We start from the raw sequence: 25,670 nt of genomic DNA, 5'->3' as shown, positions 1-25,670 counted from the left end.
GCTCGTTGTCAAGGCTACAGGAACCTGTTCACGGAATGCAGCGTCCACCCCCACTAACTGTCTGCTGAGGGAAAAGGTGTGAGGTGTTGCATCCATGATGTCTCGCATGCCGGCTCTGCATGACCCCTGTGCCAATGTGTGAGTTCAAATCTCTCTCCTCCTTCAAACTCTTTTCATTTGATGCTTTCACTGTAGTGCAATGTGATCACTATACACTTGAGCACTTTTTTTTCAAGCTTATGAACATTTAGATTTGACATTTTATGTGTACTATTGCAACTTGCTTTAACAAATGAGCTTAGCCATTGTGTTCAGGCCAAGATCTGTTTGTGCTATAATTTATTTGCGATTGTTGATTTCTATTGTAGAATAACTGTGACATAAGTGGATTAAAATTGCTAAATTGTGTTAAAGAAAGTGTGGGCAGTCAAATCCTTTACTTGTATAATCTTGTATACTGTTGCAACCTGCAGAATATGGATTATTAAGAGAACAAGTCCTCATTATATACTACAAACTTTATTCAAAAATAACTTTTTTTCTAAAAAATATTTGCACTTATTTACAAAGGGATCATCCTATGAAACTACAAAACCTGATCCCAGAGGTGAGGTCTTTTGTGAACACATACAAATAAATAGATACAAAATGTGGACAGACATCATGGAAAATCCTTCATTCGGTGCCTTCATCTGAAATGCTGTAAAAGGAGCTTAATTTGGGATCACTGTGGAATGTTCAAAAAGATTCTAGATGTCTAGATCACAGAAGGGCCAGGTCTGGAACACAGAACCAATGCTGGTGTGGGGGTGGGGGGGGGGGTGGATTACTTCAGTTCAGAACATCAGCATCCCCACCAGTCAGGAAGGGACAGGAAACAGCATCAACACCAGTGAGGGAGGGACAGGAAACAGCATCACCACCAGTGACTGACTGATGGATAGGAAACAGCATCATCACCAGTGACTGAGATGGGGAGATGTCTGGTCCGGGGAGAGACGGGGAGATGTGTGGTCCGGGGAGAGACGGGGAGATGTGTGGTCCTGGGGAGAGACGGGGAGATGTGTGGGCCTGGGAGAGACGGGGCTGCTGCTGTGTTGGTTTAGCTCAGGGCTGCTGTTCTGGAGAGACGTGGAGGAGAGACGGGGAGACGTGTGGTCCTGGGAGAGACGGGGCTGCTGCTGTGGAGAGACGTGGAAGAGAGACGGGGAGATGTCCGGTCCGGGGAGAGACGGGGCGATGCTGTGTTGGTTCAGCTCAGGGCTGCTGTTCTGTCTCCATGTAGCACAGACACAGCTGGTCCTTCCCAATCAGGATCAGAGAGTCTCCACTGCTGTGCCACAGCAAGGATAGCACCTGGAAACAGCCTGTCACACACACACACACACACACACACACACACGTTTAACCAGTAAGCTAGCAGTGGTCAAACTACTACGTCGTCTCACTAGCAAAGATGTCCTGAGTTAAACTGTATCTAAAGTGTGACCTTCACTGCATGCCTGGCGCTATTTGTGTGTGTGTGTGTTTTTAGGAGTGTGTCAGGTGCCCTGATTGACATGCTTGTGTTTCTTCCCCAGTAATAGAGCTGTGTGTGTGTGTTTGTGCTGCATATCTCACCTTCCACAGATACCCTGAGACACAGCCTATGGGGAGCACAGGTTGTGTGTGTGTGCTCTGCGTGTGTGTTTGTGTTTGTGTTCTGCTGTTGAATGGAGTGAATGTGAGTATGTTGGCCTCATGGACACACAGCCTGCGGGGGACGACAGGTAGAGCTTGTGTGTGTGTGTGTGTGTGTGTCTCACCTTCCACAGGTACCCTGACGGACACACACCCTGCAGGGGACCACAGGTAGAGCTTGTTGTTGCCGGTGCAGAGGGCCAGACGGGGGCGCCGTGGGTCCCACAGGAAGCAGCGCACGGCGGACGCCTGCTCCAGCACCGCCTGCAGCCCCACACGCTGCATGTCCCACACCCACACACAGCTGGGCATGTTGTCTGCAGGACACACACACACACACACACACACACACACACACACTTAAATGATTTATTTGAATCCTCCAATCATATTCTGTACAGAAAGGATTCAAACATTTCTCAGAGATTTGAATGCAGCTTAGTGACTCATGGGTACAAGAAACATCTCCTACGCCAAACAGCAAGACTACCTATACATACACACACACACACGCGCGCACACACAGGGTTAGGCATGTTATCTGCGAAACACACACACAAGACATAAGGTCAATTATTGTTGACTGTCACTTGTAACGAGGTTAAAGGTGACAACTCTTTATCTGAATGTGTCCACCCTGTGGATGCCGGCGTTGTTTATGTTTGCTTTGAGACGTGTGGTAGATGGGGATGAGAGGGGGTGGACTGGGGTGGATATGGCCGTGGAGGGGTGTGTTGTGTTGTGTGGTGTGGAGCACCCTGCGGTGCCCAGGGCACCTAAAGTCAAATGCCAGGCTGGGAGGGCAGGCAGGCCAGCTGTGCCACCACCCCCGCTGCCAGCGGTGCCAAGTGGACCAGGGGTTACATTCCCGTGGGACTTAACACAAGGCTGGAACGGCAGGAACAGCGCCACCTACTGGTCACTGCTCAGCCCTGAACCCAGAGAGGCCACACACACACACAGTGAGCTTTTGTTTTTAACTACTGCAGGGCAAAAACAGCTGAAGGCTGCATGTGGATGCAGACTGAATTGCAATCTAGACCAGGGGTCCCCAACCTTTTTTGCACCACGGACTGGTTTAACGAGGGAATTTTTTTCACGGACCGGCTTCAATGTGTAATTTTTCACCACTTGTAAATCATGTCATCCATTCATATTGATGTGAATCAATCAATTGCACCCGTGAGTCAAGCGCGAGTTTGATAGAATGGAGTCTATAAAAGCTAACATTAACGTGAAGTGGCGTTAACTTGCGACCAACACCATTGTATTACGAATGTTAAGTGCATGAAAAATACAACTCACCATAACGCTGAATCAGTGCTTGGTCTCCCTGTGTCGAAGCAGTTTGGAAGGCTTCATTGGCTTATTTGCTAGCTTGTCGCCACATATTATACAGAGCAGACTTGTTGCGAGAGAATCACCTGATGCGATAAACCCGTATTTTAAGTATGACTCCTGGTATTGTCTGTTAAAAGAAGCTTTATGTTTTGGAGGCCGTAGGCTCCTTAGTGGGCCTTTTCAAATAAGCTCTCCAAAGATTTTAGTTTTGTACTCATTTTCGCTAATTTGCGGGATTCTTTTTGAGTGACGTATCACTTGAACGAGACAAGCGTCTTGACTGGCAAGAGGCACAGGCGAATGATACGTCCTAGAAAATCCGGTAATTTTTCAAAATAAAACACCTCTCAGACGCTAATAATGAATACAGCGGAAATTATATAAATTATTTATTCTTTCTGTGCGGCCCCGTAACAAATGCCTCACGGACCGGTACCGGGCCGTGGCCCGGTGGTTGGGGACCACTGATCTACACGACTTGACGTGATCTTGGATCCTCCCGTCCTGCGCTAAAACCAACTGAGGGCTGCTGGCGTCTTAAAGATGAACAGCTCACCCACTCGATAAGTAAAAGCTCTGATATTCTTATCGAGATCCAGCCAAGTGGACATTACTTTGCTACTCTGCCCAATACAGAATCACTGGAATACCTACTTCAATGTTCCTCATAAGGCACTAGTTCGATAGCCCATGAGGAGTTTAATAGACGGAGTGCAGCACAAGGCTGATAACCTGATTGCCTGGCTGATAACCTGATTGGCTGGCTGATAGCCTGATTGGCTGGCTGATTGGCCAGGATGCACCCTTCTGACTATGGGCGCTGAAGCAGGAAGGAAGGGCAGAGCCTCACCGTTCTTGGTGGCAAGGTAGCGGTTGTCAGCAGAGAAGGCCAGAGATGAGATGCCCACTTTGGGGTTGGCACGGTCGGGGTCGGGCTTCACGCTGGGCACCTGGACCGGCAGCTGGCAGATCTCATCTGGAGACAGAAAGAGAAAAGGAGGGAGGGAGGGAGGGAGGGAGGGAGAGATAAAGGAGACGTATTCATAATTCATAACTCCTCTGTCTCTGGCACACGCGCAGCAGGACGACAGCCAACGCCACGAGACAGCTGTGCCAAAACCACACATCCGGGACGGGCTAGAGACGTCCACACCACACCAGACCAGACGCCATGCTTGGCATAGGTCTGTTTGTGTGTGTCAAAGAGGAGACAGTGTGTGTGTGTGTGTGTGTGTGTGTGTGTGTGTGTGTGTGTGTGTATGTATGTATGTGAGTAGGTGTGTGTGTGTGTGTGTGTGTGTGTGTGTGTGTATGTATGTAAGTAGGTTTGTGTGTGTGTGTGTGTGTGTGTGTGTGTGTATGTATGTATGTAAGTAGGTTTGTGTGTGTGTGTGTGTGTGCGCGCGTGTGCATACAACCGGAGAGAGAGTTTGTATGTGCATGTATGTGTATGTTTATTAGTTAATGTGTTAGTGTGTATGTGCAAGATAGGAGAGTTAGTGAGGTGAGTGTGTGTGCAACAGAAGAGCGAGTTTGTATGTGAGTGTGTGTGTGTGTGTGCATTCGTGCAAGAGAAGAGAAAGTTTGTATGGGTGTGTGTACATATGCGAGTAGCTCTGTGTGTGTGTGTGTGTCTGTGTGTGTGTGTGTGTGTGTGTGGCCATATTCCTGCCATAAAAATAGTTGTGTGGTCAGTGGTGCTAAGTGGGATCCTCAGGAACTCTCACTATGCTCAAGCGTCTCACCACAGCCAGCTCTGAGACAGTCTAGACTGGCAAGCAGGTAAAGCACGCACGCACACACACACACATCTTAACAGATAGACAAGCACCCACGCACACACACATCTTAACAGATAGACACGCACGCACACACACACACCTTCACTGACATACACACACCTTCACTGACATACACACACCTTCACTAACATACATACATAGATACATACACACACACACCTTCACTCACATACACACACACACACACCTTCACTAACATACACACACACACACACACATCTTCACTAACATACATACATAGATACACACACACACACCCCCACTCGAGACACACGGCCACTGAGCCCCCCAGAGAGAGCAGAGCTGTGGCTGGCACACCCAGTGCTGGGGGCATTCCCAGTCTGGTGGCATTCCCAGTCTGGTGGCATTCTGGCCGACTTTACGACCGTCTGAACGCTGCATCTGCACGCTGACGACACGCAGAGGGATAGAGGTTCTGAACACCGGGGGGCCTAAAAGCAGACAGTGACTCCTTACAGCTCGGGCAAAGTTTTATGGGGCAAATTACACCCCCCAGCTGTCTGAGTTGGGGGAGGGACAGTGGGGATGCAGAGTGGGCAGAGCAGGGGCAAGGAAGGGGCAAAGCGGCCGTAAGCAACAGTCTAACCCTCACCCGTACAGAACTTCCCTCTGTTCTGGGCAACTCGATCACTGGGGCTACTAATAAACAGACATAAGTACATCTTATGCCCGGAATCTATGTAAAGGTGATCAATGATCAATACTGAACAACATGTGCCATCTACGCCCCCTATTTTGGCTTAAACAAAAGATTATAGTTCACTCGGGAAGTAGGAGAGTTGATTGAACAGTTTCCTAAATGTATGGTTGTTATGGCAACAGCAGCTGACTCGGGGCCGGATGTGGCTCGGATCGGCCGTGACCGAGGAGCCAGACACCTGCTCTGTGTGATGGGACAAGAGAGAGAGGGGGGGGGGGGGGGTCTGAGTCAGACTTCCTGTTGGGGGGGGGGTTAGGGGAGAGACCCACAGTTGCTCTGGGTGTGTGGCCAGAGGACAGTCTTTGTGTGTGTGTGTGTGTGTGCGTGTGCGGGTGGTGGGTGGTGGGTGTGTGAGTGTGTGTGCCTGTGTGGATGTGTGTGTGTGTGTGTGTGTGCCTGTGTGGATGTGTGTGTCTGTGTGGGTGGGTGTGTGTGTGTGCCTGTGTGGGTGTGTGTGCCTGTGTGTGTGTGTGTGTGAGTGAGAGGGGGACACTTGTTTTGAGTGTTTGGCTGTGTGAGAAGACCCACTTCCTGGCCAGGGGAATTCCACACACATGTTGTGAATGTTTGGCTCAGGAAGAGACACGGGCTGGCTGTGGAGGAGACTAACTCCCTCTGTGTCACTGTGGGTGGAGACACTGTGGCTGTGGAGGAGACTAACTTCCTCTGTGTCACTGTGGGTGGAGACACTGTGGCTGTGGAGGAGACTAACTTCCTCTGTGTCACTGTGGGTGGAGGAAGAGACACGGGCTGGCTGTGGAGGAGACTAACTTCCTCTGTGTCACTGTGGGTGGAGGAAGAGACACTGTGGCTGTGGAGGAGACTAACTTCCTCTGTGTCACTGTGGGTGGAGGATGGACTAACACCAACACTGTGTTGATGATGAGGGGAAAATATATCACAATATGAACTGCATTTCTTGTGTGGGTAGTTGTGTATGCAACTGTAAGTCCAGCTGTTTGTTTTCATAAAAACAGAACCCAGTATTTGTTTGGGTGTTTGCAAAAGGAGAGAGAGAGAGAGAGAGAGAGAGAGAGAGATCGATAGAGAGAGAGAGAGAGAGATCGATAGAGAGAGAGAGAGAGAGCGATCGAGAGATCCTAGGGAGTTTGTCTACGGATATGAGCCGGGGAGGCTTTCCGAGTGGGCTACTCTGGTCTCAGACTCACATTGACTCTGAGTGTAGATGTTAAACAGAGGCTGGGTGGTCAACTCTGAGTGAAGGTGTTGGACAGAGGCTGATTGGGATACTCTGAGTTTAGGGCTAGGTCTCAAACTGGACACTTTACGAAGTTCACTGCAATACAGTGCACTTACTTCTTTTACCCATAAATCTGTGCGCCAGCCTCGTCCGGGCCAACTGGAAATTTTAAACAAAGATGGCTGACGGCCGCGTTTTGTATGTAAATGTACATCTTTTCACGCTTAGATTTTTTAAAGTTACTGATAAATTGACATTGTTCTATCAGAGTTATTGTAACCAGCAATAATGGTTGAAGTGATTTGCGAGGCGTCATTCAGCCAACTTTCCAAACTGAAAAGCTGCCGAAGGGCTCCTCCTCTTCTGCCACGTAGCCAAGATGGAGCCCGTTTAAGGCGAGTAGTGTCCATCGTTTTACACTGCATTTTTTTACCGTTTGCAGTGCCCTGAATTCTGCTGGTTCTGTCAGTGTGAACGCCCTAAGCACTGAAAGTGAGTGTTCGAAGTAAACAAGTGCTCGGCTTGAGACAGAGCCTAGGTGTTACACAGAGGCTGGGATACTCTGGTCAGACTCACATTTGCTCTGGGCGTTGAAGGCTGTGCTGCTGATGCTGAGCTGCTGAAGGGACAGGTCATCTGAGGGCACCACTGGCCGCCTCTCCACCTCACGATACACCACCTACAATACACACACACACACACACACACACACACACACACACACACACACACACACACACACACACACACACACACAATACAAATACAAAAACATGCATACACACAGCAGCGGTCACATACACAAAACTTTGCCAACTATATGGCCAAAAGACATCGGTAAACAGGCTATCATGATTTTATCAGTGCTAATTGTGCTTTTGTTGCCTTTAAAAGGTAGTTTGCGCACTAGTTTTAAACAAAACTCCAAAGTGCTGCTTTAAAGAGGCAGTCTGCGCTCAAAAAAAACTCTGGTACCCTCTACAGTCCTGGCTCTGCAAGTGGAAAACAAATACATTGGCTAGGACTCCTGCCAATCAACACATTGCGGAATCTGATTGGCTGTTGACCTCAACAACCTTTTGCGAAATCGACTTACACTTTCATCTACATGTTACATCACAGTAACCATGACAACGTACCGCTTTAGTGTTGTTGATGGTGGCTGGGTGCTCAAACTCTACAATCTTCTTCCAAGTGATGTGATTTAAGATTCGGACCTAACACACACATGCACACACAAGCACACACACACACACACACAAACACAGGATTCAGGATTCAAACACAGCAGAGACGTACAAAGAATCACGCAACACTGAACATTAACAAAGTCAAGTCTTTCTTTGTGTTGCTCATTTAAAATCAACAGGAGTTGTACCAAAGTGCTTTACAGTCGAGGTAAATAGATTTTTAATACATTCAGACAAAAATTAAAGGGAATAAAAGTGGAAAGAATAAAACACCCCAAGGTTTTTGACGACAGGCTTTTGGTTTGGTGCCAGTGGCCCAGGCACAGTGCTAATGTCTGCACTGGCCGTAGGGACGGACATAATAACCTCCATCTTGAATTCATTGAGCTTATTACCCATCCAGAACCTCATATCATCTCTCAAAAAGAGCAGAGCACAACGGCCCTTTTACACAAACACTCCTCTTCACACACAGTGAGGTGTTTATAGTCACTCATCCATCCAGGTGAACACACGCACGCACACACACACACACACACACACACACACACACCTTCTCGTCGTAGCTGCCCATGGCCAGGAACTGGCTACTGGGGCTCCAGGCGATGGATTTGATTCCCAGAGACCACTCATAGGCACTGTAGGTGGACAAGAGCCGTCCATCCAGGGAGTACAGCAGCATCTTGTACTGGAGAGAGAGGGAACACACACACACACACACACACACACACACACACACGTAGCTCAGAGTGAATGGATGACCACTTACTTAATAATAAAGTAAGTACTGTGCACAAATTTGTATTTAATGAAAACTGCTATATAAAAATTAAAGCTGTGAACACACACACACACACCCTATGAGAGGGGCGAGCACACAGGTGACACTTACCTCCAAACATGCATCCCACACGGCCAGCACACAGCCATTAGGAGACCACTCCACCCCCGCTAGGTCCTGTGTCTCTGTCTCAAAGTGCTGAAACACACACACACACACACACACACACACACACACACACACACACACACACACACACACACACACACATATAAATACACAAATTAATAAAAAGACAGGAAATGGAGTTGAGTAACAAGAAATGGCTGTATATCTCCCTTAACCAACCAAGGTGAGGTGCGGCTTCCACAGAAATGTGAAATCACACACTCACAAACTGACCACATGTGAAACTGTTTGTGTGTGTGTGTGTGTGTGTGTGTGTGTGTGTGTGTGTAGTAACTGAGCTCCTTCTCTCTCACACAGACACACTCACAAACACACACACAACCCTACACCAGTGAGATGAGATGGCTGGCAGTCATCATTTAGAACTGATTTACTCACTGATGATTTACGTGGGGATTTTCACATTAGATCATATAACTCTGCCTTCAGATACACTAGAACCCCAGACGCACCAACACATCACAGATGACGCCCACTACAGTTAGGACAGAAGGCCTGTGTCCGTCTCATTCACTCGCCTAGAAGATCTCAAGCGTTCGCTCAGTGCATGTTTGGAAGAGAGAGTGTGTGTGTGCGTGGGTGCTTGTGTGTGTGTCTCAGTATGTTTTGTGCATGTCTGTGTGCGTTTTGTGTATGTGTGTGAGTGTATTAAAGAGTGTGTGTCCAAGTATGATTTGTGCATGTTTGTGTGTGTGTGTGTGAGTGTATTAGAGAGTGTGTGTTTGTGTTTCTCTCACCCTCAGGAGATGCCAGTCATCACAGACAAACACACTGATGTAGTCCTTGCAGTCTCTCCGCTCTGCTAAGGCCATGTAGCGCCCGTCTGTGCTGAAGTCCATCCCTTAAATCACACAGACATATTTAGGTTAGCACTCTGACAAGGAATACGTCTGTAACCTAGAACACTGAATAGTCTTACCATATGCAGAGAGAAGTGGATTTTTTTTATTCTAGATCGTTATTCAACCGCACAATCTGAACAATTCACTCTGGTTTCTGGAATCAAAACATTCCATTTTGGAATTCTAGAATCACACGGTAAAGAATGAGATCCGCGACCTTGGATTTCCTTGTAAGGGCCAGTGACGGGGTTTGAGAAACTACCGTTTGCCATTTCTGCATTGGTGATCATGTATCTACTAAGCAATCTCTCTCGCCCTACTCAGCATGTCTCTGCCTAAGAGCTTTCAGGAGCGTGTCCATCAGAGGCAGATTTATAGAGCACTCCTGTGACCACTCCATACACACACACACACACACACATACACACACACACACACGCTATCAGGTGGCTCCAGCCCAAGAGGGTCAGGAGACGTCTCAGCCGCCCTGACTGCCGAGTGTCCAGCCGTAAGTCAGTGTCACAGCGACAACAGGGCTATGACCAGAATGTGCCATTTATTACGGGACAGTACAGCTGACAGCACTGACACATAGCTGGCCGGGCACTAGCTGCCATGTCAGTGGAGTGAGTGTGTGCATGTTTGTGTGTGTGTGTGTGTGTGTGTGTGTGTGTGTGTGTAGGGACGCGAGAGATTCACAAGCACCTGGGGTCAACGAGGTGCTGTCCCCAAGTCTCTTTCTATCAAAGCGAAATCGACACCGATGCCGCTGAACATGTCCGTCTACCCGCCTGCGCGCACACACACACCACACACACACACACACACACACACGCACGCACGCACTCTCTCTCTCTCTCTCTCTCATCAGTGACATTATATCTCTCTCTCTCTCCCTCACACAAACATTCATCATCGTATTTGGACAGCACCCACAAACACCTCAGGCACACATGTACACACACACAAACAAACACACACAACCTTATCATCCACTTCAGAAAAAGGGCAGGAACATTTACAACCCTCATTCACACGCACAGCCCACACACTTAAGCTCTCTAAAAGCACACCAGGCCTCATCTCATCTCATCTCATCTCTGCAGGCCGTTACATACATATCCAACAGTTATACACCCACAAACAAAATTACCAGGCAATAATACACCCACACACGCACACACACACACATATATATAGACATACATACATACAGACACACACACACACACACACACACCTTTCACCTTACCTTTCTGGCAGGCTTTGGGGTACTTGATGTATGACACTGATTTGTTGCAGAGGGACCAGACGGTGACCCGTAACTGTAAGAGAAAGACAAACACACGGTCCATCACTCACTCACTCCACGTCTGAGCTATTCCAGCCATCTCTGCCGCCACTCAAAACTGGACCTTGGCCCTCAAACATGCGCTGTGGCCGGCACTAGGACCCTGGGGACGTGTTTCAACAGCAGACTAATAATAAGATCTCAATCAGCTGAGCCCTAATGAGGCCAATGAGAGCCTGCCGTCTCACAGATCCCCCTTCATCCAGCAGGCCCGGGGAGCTAATCCCAGAGCGCCCCCCCACGACATGGCACTCAGACTGGGGTAAAGGGGCTCGAGCGGGGCCCCCTCTCACCACAGTTTTCACCACCCCAGTGTCATATTCGAGAAGAGCCCAAAACCCTATGATTACAAGTTCTTTGATGAGTCCTTTTAGAACGGGTCTGGCTATTAGCATTCGAGGAGTACATTCTTTCAAACCCTTCTAAGGGTCGGACATACACCACATTTCAGTTCTTAGATGGGACAATCTGCAACATGGCTTATGCTACTACTACTACTACTACTACTACACCAGTGCACTTAAATATAATGGAGGAAATAACCATTTCATAACAACTGGGATCAAACTGACTTGAAATATACACTGACTAGCAAACAATCTAGTCTAGGTGTTGGTGAAGATGGCAGAATGAATCGATGAGGTGATTTGGAGGGTGATAACAGGCTCCATTCCCAATCAAGAGGTCATGGGCCCACTCACCCAACACCCAAACAAGCGGGCATGCCAGTCTCAACATCGCTCATGAGCCCCACACGCATAATGCCATTGTGTGTGTGTGTGTGTGTGTGTGTGTGAGAGAGAGAGGTGTTTTATGTATACCTCTCAGCCTTTATGTTACACTGTCTATCTTTGCCCCCTGACAAAGCATGAAAATAACATGCTTTCTAAACAACACCCAATGGTCAAGTGGACCCGTGCAGCCGAGCGATGCGCTTTAAGATCTCCACACAGTGGCCCTCTGTACAGCAGCAGCAGCTGGACAGTGTTCAGGGGCACACACACACACACACACACACACACACACACACACACACACACACACACACACACACACACACACACACACACACACACACACACACACACACACACACAAACACACACACACAGGCTTGAGTGTTCAGGTCCCCCGCGGCCCTAAGGAGACATTCTGAAAGCCTCAAGGGCTGCCATGATGAATTGGAGGGCTTGCGGTCTGGTCTGGGTGCTGAGGTTTCACAGAGCGGCAAACCCAACCCAGAGGCTTTCAGTGGGCTAATCCGCCCACGACCCACAGGAGCTATGCCACCCCCTCTCCCTCCTCACGCCCAACACCACCCTCACCCCACCCCACTGCCCACAGGAGCTATGCCACCCCCTCTCCTTCCTCACGCCCAACACCACCCTCACCCCACCCCACTGCCCACAGGCCCAGTGGAGGGTAGCTATGCCACCCCCTCTCCTACCTCCCTCCTCCTGCCCACAGGCCAAGACGAGGGTTACAGGCAGCTATGCCAGCCCCTCTCCTTCCTCACGCCCAACACCACCCTCACCCCACCCGCCCCCATGTACCCCCAGTCTTGGCTGCCACCCCAGGCTGTCGTGTTGCTACATAAACAACGATCAAAATATTAGCCGCCGCGGGGGTGCCGTGCCGCGTCCAGCCTGCGAGAGTGAACAGCACCAGCTGGGGAGGCGAGATGGTGCAACTGGAACCCGAGCCGGCACGGACTAAACCACATTAAACCGGTTATCGGGCCGACACGAAATAAACAGATGTACCAATTAAAAAACCGAGAGGCCCGGAGATACACACATCGGCAGGGGTTTCCACACAGAGGGCTACTGCTCTCCAACACATGCCTGCAACGCCAGCTCCACGGCCGTTTACAAGAGCGGAGAGCACATGGATCATCTGAAGCAGCATTATCCACGGAGATCAAGATAGAGCGCATGGATAGCTCAACAATAGCTTTACTTTATTTCACAAACATTCACACCTACAGGGCTGATGCAACTTAGGACAAGGTGGAAGTTGGTTAGTAGCGGCTGACAATTTTCTCATTGTATCATTGTCTGAATCATTGAATCTCATGTAAGAATTAGCAGTGATTTGTGAAATGTCTGTTTAACCGAGATATGTGACGTTTATGTTTAACAAGTCTCTCTAACACCACAACTTGACACACACACACACACACACACACGAGAGGTAAGAGAACACACATGTACCAGAGCAACAAGCTGCATCTGGCCATCTAAGAACTGTCCTCAAAGGTGGCGGACACACTGAACCCACTCACCCAACACCCAAACAAACGTGCATGCCAGTCTCAACATCACATCCCTCATGAGCCCCACACGCATAATGCCACTGTGTGTGTGTGTGTGTGTGTGTGTGATAGAGGTGATTTATGTATACCTATCAGCCTTTATGTTACACTGTATATCTTGACAAAGCATGAAAATGACATGCTTTCTAAACAGCCAATAGTCAAGTGTCAAGTGGAAAGTCAAGTGGATACGCGCATTTCAACCCCATAATGAGTCGTTATGTAAGGGATAATGTATAGAACGCAGGTCATTATCAGGAAAATAAGCCCCGACAGGGCGAACAGCACCCCGACGGGAAGCGGAGAGGTGTTGCTTCAGCCTGAAGGGGTTTATTTTCTCGATAATGACCGGCGTTCTATACATTATCCCGCTTATTACACGGCTACTTGCGGAGTGCTACGAAGGACGTGAATCAGAGGCAAAAAGGCCACTTTCCTTGACAGCGGTCATTATTGCATAGCAACGGTCCGTTATCGGTTAATAACGGACCGCAGAACGTTGGGAAGCCCCATTCAACTGAATGAAGCATTGTACAGCATTAAGAAGAGCCGTTTAATAATATCATTTAACAATCATGCTTTATTCCGGGAACAAACGGACAGACGGACAGATGGATGGACAGACAGTGGAACCGCCTCCATGGAAACATAAACTTCATTCTAAAGCCAAAACAGATGTCAGGGTTTGACACTGGCATTCCACACAGGTAAAATCTAAACGTCTGTGTGTGTGAAACGATGAGACTTCCACGCTAGAGACGAGACGGATTACTTGCTGCTCCATATAGTAGACGTGACAATGTCACAACACAGATGCCATGCAGCAAGCTCAGCTTGTGATTAATTCAAGGCCTTTATTTTACTGCAGAGGTAAACCTATCTATTTGCGTGCATGTTTGAGTGTGTGTATGTTTGTGTGTGCGTGTGTGTGTGTGTGTGTGTGTGTGTGTGTGTGTGTACATACTGCAGTCTTATCGTGTGCGGGAGCTGAATGCTATTGAATGCTGAGCTGAACCGTCTCTGCGCTTCAGGCCAAGACTCCAGTGACGTTTCACTAAAGAAATACGGCCCTCCACAGGTGACAAAATCCACTGGCCACAAAAGCCAACGTGTGAATGTAACTGAAACCACCAGCCACTGTGCGGCCTTGGAAGGGGGATATTAATGTGTGTGTGTGTGTGTGTGTGTGTGTCTGGATATTACTTTCACCACAGGCCATTCATAGATCATAAAAACCACCCTCTTCAATTGACGTCAAGGCATAAACAAAAACAAATGGTCTTTAATCATTTGTGTAACTGACCTAGAGCATAACAAGAAGCAGATGGCATATCATTTCAGACAATTCTCCCACTGTAGAAATGTGAAGTTATATGTGTGCGTAAATAGCCTACCTACATCACCTCAAATCGCATTCTTCTCTGCTACTGGAACATAAATTAAGATAGTAGTCTATCCGTAAACATGGTACTTTATACATTGTTACCACACTTGCGTATATGCTAAATTGCTTATTAAATTTCCAAATAGTCATCCCTTATTTATAGTTTATAACTTTATTCCACCGTTCACTGGGTAATTTCTGAAGTTATAGCCTAACTACTGTTACTTTAGGAAGTCCTGTCGTTGGCTCTAATTGGCAAGCAAACATAAAATCATCCTTCTACTGACCCTGAGCTTCATAAAAACACTGCGGGCTCAACCCAGATAAAGTATCATGGTGCTAAAAGTGACTTCATTTGTGCCACATGTTGTTTCTCTATGTACTTTATGTGCTTCACTGTACGTTCCATTAACCTCAGTTAGACAGTCACAAATGAAATTGAGATGTGTGTTTGTGTGTGTGTGTGTGTGTGTGTGTGTGAAGCGGTCAAAAAAACTGAAAAGACTTCACAGATGTTCAAGTGCAAATGTCAAAATGTATTTGACAATTAAGCCATGATATGTGTGTATGTATTACGTGAATGTGTATGTATGTATGTATGTGTGTATGTATGGATGTATGTATGCATGTATATGTTACTGAAAATAAGTCTTTAAATGAGATCTTCATGTTCTGCTTCCTGCTGTAGCACTGACAGCTAATCTATCTGACCTCCGCTCTCTCTGAGCCCCTCTCCAGGCAGACACCTGATGACACTCAGCTGCCCTAGGCTCCTGGGGGGGGGACTGTCTGCACCCCTGGCAGGACACGGGGGTTCCAGCTGTGCCTGGACATTATAATCCCAAAAATCCATATCCAACCCCCCTCACTCCACATACATCTCAACGCTATGGAAACCGAGTCAACATGACTCAAAACACGGCTTCTCTGGCTTTGAAAGCTGAGAGGAGAGAAGGCGAGAAGAGGAGAGGAGGCGTGAAGAGGAGAGGAGAGAAGTGGAGAGTGATACTGAAAGAAGGGAGGAAAGGAGCAGTGAGGGGAAGAGAGGAGAGGAGCAGAAAGGAGCAGTTAGGGGAAGAGAGGAGCAGAGAGGAGAGGAGCAGTGAGGGGAAGGGAGGAGCAGAGAGGAGCAGTGAGGGGAAGAGGAGCAGTGAGGGGAAGAGAGGAGCAGAGAGGAGCAGTGAGGGGAAGAGGAGCAGTGAGGGGAAGAGAGGAGCAGAGAGGAGAGGAGCAGTGAGGGGAAGAGAGGAGCAGTGAGGGGAAGAGAGGAGCAGTGAGGGGAAGAGAAGAGAGGAGAGGAGAGGAGCAGTGAGGGGAAGAGAGGAGCAGAGAGGAGAGGAGCAGTGAGGGGAAGAGAGGAGCAGTGAGGGGAAGAGAGGAGCAGTGAGAGGAAGAGAAGAGAGGAGAGGAGAGGAGCAGTGAGGGGAAGAGAGGAGCAGTGAGGGGAAGAGAAGAGAGGAGAGGAGCAGTGAGGGGAAGAGAGGAGCAGTGAGGGGAAGAGGAGCAGTGAGGGGAAGAGAGGAGCAGAGAGGAGCAGTGAGGGGAAGAGGAGCAGTGAGGGGAAGAGAGGAGCAGTGAGGGGAAGAGGAGCAGTGAGGGGAAGAGAGGAGCAGAGAGGAGCAGTGAGGGGAAGAGGAGCAGTGAGGGGAAGAGAGGAGCAGAGAGGAGAGGAGCAGTGAGGGGAAGAGAGGAGCAGTGAGGGGAAGAGAGGAGCAGTGAGGGGAAGAGAAGAGAGGAGAGGAGAGGAGCAGTGAGGGGAAGAGAGGAGCAGAGAGGAGAGGAGCAGTGAGGGGAAGAGAGGAGCAGTGAGGGGAAGAGAGGAGCAGTGAGGGAAAGAGAGGAGCAGTGAGAGGAAGAGAAGAGAGGAGAGGAGAGGAGCAGTGAGGGGAAGAGAGGAGCAGTGAGGGGAAGAGAAGAGAGGAGAGGAGCAGTGAGGGGAAGAGAGGAGCAGTGAGGGGAAGAGAGGAGCAGTGAGGGAAAGAGAGGAGCAGAGAGGAGCAGTGAGGGGAAGAGAGGAGCAGGGAGGGGAAGAGAGGAGCAGAGAGGAGCAGTGAGGGGAAGAGAGGAGCAGTGAGGGAAAGAGAGGAGCAGAGAGGAGCAGTGAAGGGAAGAGAGGAGCAGTGAAGGGAAGAGAGGAGCAGGGAGGGGAAGAGAGGAGCAGAGAGGAGCAGTGAGGGGAAGAGAGGAGCAGTGAGGGAAAGAGAGGAGCAGTGAGGGGAAGAGAGGAGCAGTGAGGGGAAGAGAGGAGAGGAGCAGTGAGGGAAAGAGAGGAGCAGTGAGGGGAAGAGAGGAGCAGTGAGGGGAAGAGAGGAGCAGGGAGGGGAAGAGAGGAGCAGTGAGGGGAAGAGAGGAGCAGGGAGGGGAAGAGAGGAGAGGGGAGAAGAGTAAGGGAAAAAAAGAGGAGCAGTAAGGGATAGAGAAATAATAATTTCATCATTGGCACTACTATTTCAAAGGCTCTCTGTCAGTCATCTTGGCTCGAGCTGAGCTAAGCATGCCACAGCCTGGCTAGTGACTTTGGGAATTTAGGGAGGGCCCAAACCACACCGCTGTAACAGAGCACAGGTCGTGATGGACCTATATCAAGACATTAAAAAATGACAACATTATTGCGAAACGTAAGGCAAAATTATCGTTTTTTTTGAGTTGATTACGTTGTTTTCATAATCGTTGGAAGCCATAGTCATGATCAAAATTTGAATCCGATTAAATAGCCCAGGCCTGAGGAGAAGAGTGAAGAGGTGAGAAGAGAGGAGAGGAGCAGTGAGGAGAAGAGAGGAGCAGTGAGGAGAAGAGAGGAGCCGTGAGTAGTATGAGGAGCAGAGGAGAGGAGCAGTGAAGGAAAGAGAGGAGGAGATGAGAGGAGACAAGCAGGTAGAAGAAGAGAGGAGAGGGGAGGAGCAGTGAGGAGAAGAGAGGAGCCGTGAGTAGCAGAGAGGAGAGGAGACAAGCAGGTAGAAAAAGAGAGGAGAGGAGAGGATCAGTGAGGAGAAGAGAGGAGAGGAGCAGTGAAGGGAAGAGAGGAGGAGAGGAGAGGAGACAAGAAGGTAAAAGAAGAGAGGAGAGGAGAGGGGAGGAGCAGTGAGTAGCAGAGCCTGATGGAGAGAGTAGAGAATGGAGGGCTGGCATTGCTGTAACCCTACTCCTGCTGGAGCACATGGACAAGAGAGAGCACAGTAGGTGAGCTATGCCCACTCCCCGTGCGCTGGCATCTAGATGGGCACAACGCCGAGTAAACCTAGACGCTGGAGCAGACACGCAGACACGCAGACACCCTGCACCCAGAGTGGCACACACATAGCACACACACACCACCACCACCACCACCTGAGCAGGTCAACTGTGGGGTCAGAGATGATGACAACTGCACTACAGTGAGATGAGAATGTGAACATCTATGCACAACCACATCATCATCATCATCATCTTCGTCATCATCACCATCATCATTTTAGTTCATTTCAAAGTAGTCGGTTCATGTGGTTTCACTGCACCCAGACAACGCTAGTCCCATACAGACGAGCGCCTCCTTCTCAATGAACACATCTTTCGAGAGAGAGAAAGATAGAGCAAGAGAGATACTGATGAAACACCACTAATCTTATATGAGCAACGGCATGGCCTGATGAGACAGAAGGCCTTCTGTGTGTGTGTGTGTGTGTGTGTGTGTGTGTGTGTGTGTTTGTAAGTGTGAGAGAGAGAGAAAGAGAGAGAGCGAGAGAAAGAGAGAAAACAGGAGGCAAGAGACGCGACCGTCATCCAGTTGACTGGGAATCTTTACATAGACCTGTCTGTCAGCAGGGGATTAGGCTTACGCGTTCCACGTCCCCAAAACCTTTCCCAGTCCGCACGGCCCCGATTCTCCAGTTACACGGCGCATAATGCTCCGATGTATTCCTCCCGCGAAGCGCCACCACCCCCCCCGCAGCACCCAACCCAGTCCCAGACAGCGGCCAGAGGTGATGGATTGTCCCTGTCCAAACGATAAAAACTCTGGAAGCTGCTGACCATCACAATTTTCTAATAGCCACGTAGCGTTAGCGAGCGGGATAGGGGGGAACTGTAGGGGGGCTCACTACTCATGCCATCCCAGCTATGCCCCCTGCTTTAGTGTTAGCGGTGTAGAGTTCAGTACCGCCCTTGAGCGCGATCTGGAAGCATTTTTAATCATCACTCATCCATCGTGCGGATTAGACTTATGATTCGGGTACATAGTGTCGGCCCTCCGGCGGTAGCAAGTGGGTTAGGAGGGAGGCAGGCCTGTGGCTGGAGCGGCTCCAGAATGCACCCAGGCCTCTGGTGGTAGCCTATAAAAACCCCATCAGCCATTTCAAACATCGAACGCTAATCTGTCTGGTTTGGGCTCCATTAAACGGCTATGTTAAACACATTGCAAATGGTGTCAGCTTATCGTTAATATCGCCATGCAGCTCGCTGTCGAGTGCCGGACTTAGTTGGGGTAGCGCGCGTGTGTGTGTGATTGAGTGTGTGTGAGTGTGTGATTGAGAGAGTATGTGTGTGTGTGTGTGTGTGTGTGTGTGTGTGTGTGTGTGTGTGTGTGTGTGTGTGTGAGACTGAGGCCAAGGCCGGCCTGATACTTGCAGCCTTCTGCTGACTGTGCTTCTGTGGCCTGCTCTGCTCAGAGTTAACATATCTGTAGAGATTATTTAAAATCCCAGACCCCACTCCAGTGGCATTGTCAGCTGTGGGAGGGGGGATATATTGTGACAGTGTACCCCCTACCACGTCTTACAGGCACGCATACACACACACACACACACACACACACACACACACACACACACACACACAACCATGGTGTGGATATAGTGAGCCTGGATTCGGCCAAGAACAAGCAAACACACTCGGACAGCAATAACACCGGGCAGCTGTTCCCTAAACAAGTTAATTTAGCATCCTGTTTATGAGGGCAGTGAAACCGTAGTCCCACACACTCCCTGTCTGAGGCGGCCATAATGAAATACTGGAGAAGGGTGAAGGTGAGGTCAGCCTCTCAGGGCCCCCCCCACCCCCAACCCCGCACCCCGGCCCTCCAACAACCCCCCCAACTCTTACCCCCTTCCAGGAGCCTGCACCTCTCCAGCCCAACCTAAGGCCCTTGTCCTGGGCACTTGGAATGTGCCTAGCGCGTGTTAGTAACCACAGGTACCCGCTTATCCGAGCTGCTGTTTGGCAACCAGGGGACTGCGTTGCCATGTCAATGTGCCTTTGCCCACCCCCTGTTCACTTGCCTTAAGTGGATGATGAGGGAACAGAAGTGCTGAGAATGTGTGTGTGTGTGTGTGTGTGTGTGTGTATGTGTGTCGTTTTAATGCCTTATTTCCAGTTAATAAAAACACTGTCAAAAAGTAAACTGAAAACGTTAACATGTGTACTAGAAATAGACGCACTTTCCATGTTCTAACAATCGAACTAGGCGTCTTCTGCAGCCCAAGGGGGTTCTTTCTGGCTTTACAAGAGTTCTGTTTTGACTGTGATAATTGCGCTGTAGAGGACTGCCACTCTCTCTCTCGCTCTCTCTCTCTTTCTCTGACACACACACACACACACACACACACACACACACACACACACACACACACACACACAGCACCTCATTCCCAGACACAGTTGTGCTGTGTTTCAGCACCTGTCACTGGTCAAGAGGAGTCAGGTTCAGACGCCAGGCAGCCCGGCAATGGAACAGGGTCCAGAGAGTGAGTGTGTGTGTGTGTGTGTGTGTGTGTGTGTGTGTGTGTGTGTGTGTGTGTGTGTGTGTGTGCACCCGAGAGAGTGAGAGAGACAGAGAGAGAGAGGACAGAGATGGGGGGGGTGCAATCCAAACAGACAGACAGCAAGCATACCGCCTTGTACCCCCTGCCACCAGCCCCCCACCAACTAAGTCACATAATACACCCTCTACACGGACAAATGCCCTTTTGCACACGTACAGGCAGATGTGTGTGTGTGTGTGTGTGTGTGTTAGTGTGTGTGTGTGTGTGTGTTAAGCAGGCAGAGCTTGCGTGAAGTAGTTCATCACTCCGGCATTTTTCCTGCTGGGCGTTTCAGACGGGGTTTTCCCCTCGGTGTGTGTTTGCATGGCGAGAATGTCCAAGAGCATAATATCTGATACCAGTGGAATGGATTCTGTCTGTGTCAGTGTGTGTGTGTGTGAGTGTGTGTGTGTGTGTGTGTGTGTGTGTGTGTGTGTGTGTGTTTCTCACAAAGTTTCTCAGAACTAGAAATGGATATGTTCAGATACAATACAGTTCACCAATTGTTCAGACATGTCAACTCCAGTGTGACAATTTTTGACATATGTACTTCATAAAAAAAATGTCTTCTGCAGGAGGCATGATCTCTAATAAAAGAACTATGAAGCCTCTGTGCCACTCAACTCGGATGGGGTTCTGGAGAACATGGTCACTCAGACGGCAAGACCAACAACGGGCCTGGAGGCCCATCATCCCAGGGAATCATGGGAATGTTAAGTCCCACAGGTAAGACCCTGACCTTTGACACCTGGGTTAGGTAACTTTATTTTGTGCCTGGGTGACTCCTCTGCAGGTGGTGTTTTTAAAAATTATGGCATTATTTGCAGTACGACACCAACTTTAGATAGGGACTCTGAAGCAAGTGTTTCTGGGTTTGGAAAGTCACTAACCACTGCTGTTGTGTTCCAAAGTGTGGAACTTCTAGAGGTTCTAAAGTGGTCAAAGACATAGTGCATCTCCGTTCTGTAATACAAACAGTAGGGATCTGTCCAGCACACCACAAGAACCAGCTGCCCTCCCTCTCTCCTTCGCCCACCCGCCCTCCCTTTGCCCCCACCCCTCCCTCCCTCCCTCCCTCTCTCCTTCCCTCCCTCTCCCTCTCCCTTTCCCTCTCTCTCTCTCTCTCTCTCTCTTTCTTTGGTGAAAGTTGCCAGCTCCCTCTCTCTTGCAGTGCTGCACATGGTCACTAGAGGGTTAAGAGGAGCACAGGGAGCCATGGGCTGCTATGGAGCTATTTTCAGCACTTGACTTACGGGCAGCAACAGTTGACACTGGCCAACCACGGCAGGGTGCCTGGGGTAAGGTTTGGGGGGGGTAGAAGTAGGGGCAGGGGTGGGGTGGAGGTGGGTTTTTCAGAGGGAGGGGCGACCCAGCGGCCGGTCCCTCCCTCGCTCACTTACGTTGAACTCGGTGGTGTTGAGGATGTGGCGTCCATCGGGGCTCCAGCGCGAGGACAGCAGACCGATCGAGCCCTCGTCAATCTTACAGTGCCAGTCCGGCTGCTCCAGAGACCACACCTGAGCGAGCCAGGAGAGAAGCGGCCTCTGTTAGGGCACGCAACACACACACCTGCTGGACTTTGTGCTACTGTGTGTGTGTGTGTGTGTGTGAGAAAGAGAGGCCGAGTGTGCCAGTTTAAAACCTAAAACAACTCTAATCCTCCCATCACACCATGAAAGACTGGCGATGGCTTCCCTTGCAGCGGTAAGCAACTCCTAACTGTGGGACTGTTTGACTTATTATTGAATGTTTAGCTCATTTATCTGTACCTACAGGAACATACAATTGTAGAACTTTTCTTTCTAGGGATCTAAAAAAAAAAAAATTATACATGTAAACTAGCCTAGGACTTCCCAAACAAACTTTAAGAGAATCTGACAGACTTAAGCTGACACTAACATCATATCATATTATATTCCTTTCCTCTACACTTGTTCTTTCTTTATCGGGGAACACAAGAGAACCTCAAACGTGAGTAGCCTACTAATGTTTTTGGCCGGACCCTCACACTATCTGGCTCTTATTTTAAGAGTGAGCTGAGCTGTGAGGTGGAAGAGGATGTGGCCGATCTGTGCATACCTGGACTAGTCCCCGCTTGTACATGGCACAGAGGATGAAGAGGGAGTCTGACGACCACTCCATTTGGACCACCTGGTCCAGGCAGGTGTACAGCTGCAGGATCTGTAGTGTGTTCACGTCTCTGATGACCAGTCGGTACTGCACGCAGGTCGCCTGTACGTACGTACGGGGGGAGCACGTGAAGAGAGGCAGGTTGGACATTATGAGTTCGCCAAATATGTCTTTTTTCACATGAGTTAATGAACAATGAAGCGTGAAACGGGGTTTCTTACCAAGTACTTGCCATCGGGCGAGACACGGCAGAGCTGGTTGGTCTGCTTGAAGACCTCCGAGAAATTCATAGTCGCAAAGCTCACCACCAAGAGCTCTCTTGGCTAAGGAGACAGAAAAGGGCCTTTTTGACAACCAGTGGCCTAATGTTGTAATTATGTGATATATTAGCGTTAGGAGTAGTTTCTACAAAAACAACGCAATAGTGTTGGCTTCACGCAGTAAACGACAACTGGGTAACCAGGACAACATCATAAACAAATCGTCAGAAATGCAACCAGCAACTATGAACGCTAGATGGGGTGGTGTGTCTGTGGCTGGTGTCTCTGCTAGTAGCTGCAGCATGAAAGTAACGCGAGGGGTGCTACAAAGTGGTAAACCCTGACTCAACGTGATATAAGTTTAGCTCCAAGACTCAAACTTAAACTCAGCTGTTTCATGAATGTTACATCAGCTGTGCGCTACACTGAAGTTACCCTAAGCCTTCCTAGAGCTCATGAAAAATACCACGCAAGATTAGAGAGCTATCAAGGTAGCAAACACGCTACTAACGTTAGATATGATATGTTCCATTCGGTTCTTAACCATGCATTAGCTGTAGAGCATTACGATAATGCCATTAACAATGAATTAAGTGACGGTGGTTCAACGTTAGCTATACAGGTACAAGTCTGTACGGACTGTAAGGTTTTGCTTCCACAGCTAGCAAGCTATCACCAAATAGTCCACTACAAATGTGGCTAACGCTAGCTAGCTTGATAGCTCTATCGTTGACATTGCCTTGGCCTGTGACCACCAGTTATCACATAAAGTTTCATCTCTCTCCCGTTAGCCAGAAACAACACAAATCCTTTTGACAACTTGACGATTAACTTGAAAAACAACATGTAATGGAAACCCACACGACGTGATTAAGAGGATTTCTTGCACAGGCAGACCATCTGGAAGCGATTTCAACTGAATCGGAATATCTGAATATCTACCTACTTTGTTTAGGAAGCGAGGTGGCTACGCTACGTCACTGATTGGTGGTCTTTTCATCCAATCAATGACAGCTACTCTTCACCATTGCCAGAACCATGCCTTTTTTTTAGACATTTCACTGTTAATAGATAAAATAGCCTAGGCCTATATAGAATAAAAGATATATCGACAAAGATTTAAATGAATTTTCCTTTGATAGAAAGGCCACCATATAGTCAATGACAGATGTTAACGACTGGTGAATCACATTCTAAGGTTTGACAAAAAAGACTTAATGCAGACAGATCACATATAGGCTACTGCACTATTATTATTATCTGTAAGGTTACCTGCGCAACTCCACTTATTTTTGTCTCATTCACAGGATAGCTACCCCCTAGTGAGTCGATACAATGTTTCCCGCTCATGTGCGCTCAAACGGCGGCTAACGCCTCCTCCTGTCACCCCTAATTCCCACAACCCACCCCTCCGGCTCTGCACAATCTCACACTCAAAAACTATTTTCCCTAAGCTGCATAATCAGGAAATTCATACAGCATTCGTCCTCTTCGTTTTCCTTCATACATTCTTGACTTCTGTTGTTCGGAAATTGAACTGCTTACGTCAGATTGATCCTTATGGCTTGATCAGGAGATCTCTTAGCCTACTTGTTTCGGTTGCAAATGTCGAGTAATGATTTAGCTAATGTTTGGATATCATTTCTGACCTCGTGATTACTCTTGGATACATCGCCTGGGAAATATTAAGATACAGCTTTATTCTGGTAGGTAAATATGCCATGTCTTAAATTGTGTTCACAAGTCTTCAGGTCGATTTAGCAACTAAACTGATTGCTTCTCTGCAAGCCCCTCCAGGAGACAGTTTAACATGGATAATGTAAAGCCTAGGCTCCTGGGTTGAGGATACTCACACTTTAATCTCCTGTGATTGCTGACTAAATAATATAAATTAGGCTTATAAATGATATGCTACGTATAGCAACAACGAACATCTACTCATCTTGCCATTGTCACTCAAATTCATCCTTCACAGTGATACTGTAGGCAGATGGTCTCTAAGTAAAATACCCTATTTTTTTTTCCCATATCAGTAATTATTTGATAATGTAGTCTAGGCTAGTTAGAATTCTGAAATTAGGTCAGTTTAGTTGACTACATGTGGATCTTTGGATCAATGTCAACTACAATGTCAATAGCTCGTGTAATTTAAGCTGTTTTTGTTTATCTGTAAAAGAAAATCAATTTTTCTTTAAAGTGGTCAGAGTTCAGCGTGATATGATTTCTTTAGGAAGATGGTCCACAGCTACTTGTCCAATGTGATAAGCGATGAAAACAGACAGAAAAAAAAGAAAATGCACCGTCTAACTACACTCGAACAGCCTTTGAATAGCCTGAGCTTCATGGTATCAGCTTTATTGGAAATTTTGACAGGTTGTATTATTATTTTTATTGTTGCTGTTATTATTATTATTATTTATTATTATTATTATTACAAACATGTGTTGTTGGCTATAGACTATACCGGACATGTTTAAGGCAAACTATTGTTCATTTCTTTTCAGACCAATTTATTTAAAAAAAAAAAAAAAAATCCTAAATCCTCTCATATCATATATTTCTGAAGTATAAAAATCGTCTTGGCCTACTGTCTATCAGAAAGGTAGATACAAAAAAAATTGCAATTCGTTTGTTTCCTCTGATGGCACCAGGCTATTGTGTAATTCTTACGGGACAGGTAGCCTATGCCTAACGGGACGAATCACTGACA

The 25,670-nt window shown here is 48.2% G+C and overlaps 2 protein-coding genes across 2 annotated transcripts in view; one reads left to right on the top strand and one right to left on the bottom strand.

Annotated features, from left to right (window-relative positions):
• Window positions 1–832: 832 nt before the first annotated feature.
• On the bottom strand, window positions 833–23,895 carry wrap73 (WD repeat containing, antisense to TP73). Its single transcript, XM_080860427.1, has 13 exons — window positions 23,822–23,895; window positions 22,922–23,023; window positions 22,650–22,802; window positions 21,971–22,087; window positions 11,000–11,072; window positions 9,643–9,746; window positions 8,828–8,914; window positions 8,489–8,623; window positions 7,885–7,962; window positions 7,322–7,424; window positions 3,872–3,997; window positions 1,806–1,997; window positions 833–1,367 (listed from the first exon to the last, which is right to left on the bottom strand). The coding sequence occupies exons 2-13, from the start codon at window positions 22,988–22,990 to the stop codon at window positions 1,258–1,260; spliced, it is 1,347 nt and encodes a 448-aa protein (XP_080716553.1). The 5' UTR covers window positions 22,991–23,023; window positions 23,822–23,895; the 3' UTR covers window positions 833–1,257.
• tp73 (tumor protein p73) overlaps window positions 22,243–25,670 on the top strand; it is a gene marked incomplete at both ends in the record, with an annotated part of 41,505 nt that continues 38,077 nt past the window's right edge. Inside the window, one exon of the mRNA XM_080860426.1 lies at window positions 22,243–22,274. Within this exon, the coding sequence (XP_080716552.1) occupies window positions 22,243–22,274 (32 nt within the window). The remainder of the gene's footprint in view (window positions 22,275–25,670) is intronic.

Source organism: Sprattus sprattus (assembly GCF_963457725.1).
Source record: "Sprattus sprattus genome assembly, chromosome: 2".
Classification (NCBI taxonomy): Eukaryota; Metazoa; Chordata; class Actinopteri; order Clupeiformes; family Clupeidae; genus Sprattus; species Sprattus sprattus.
This window is presented reverse-complemented; position numbering and strand designations above follow the sequence as displayed.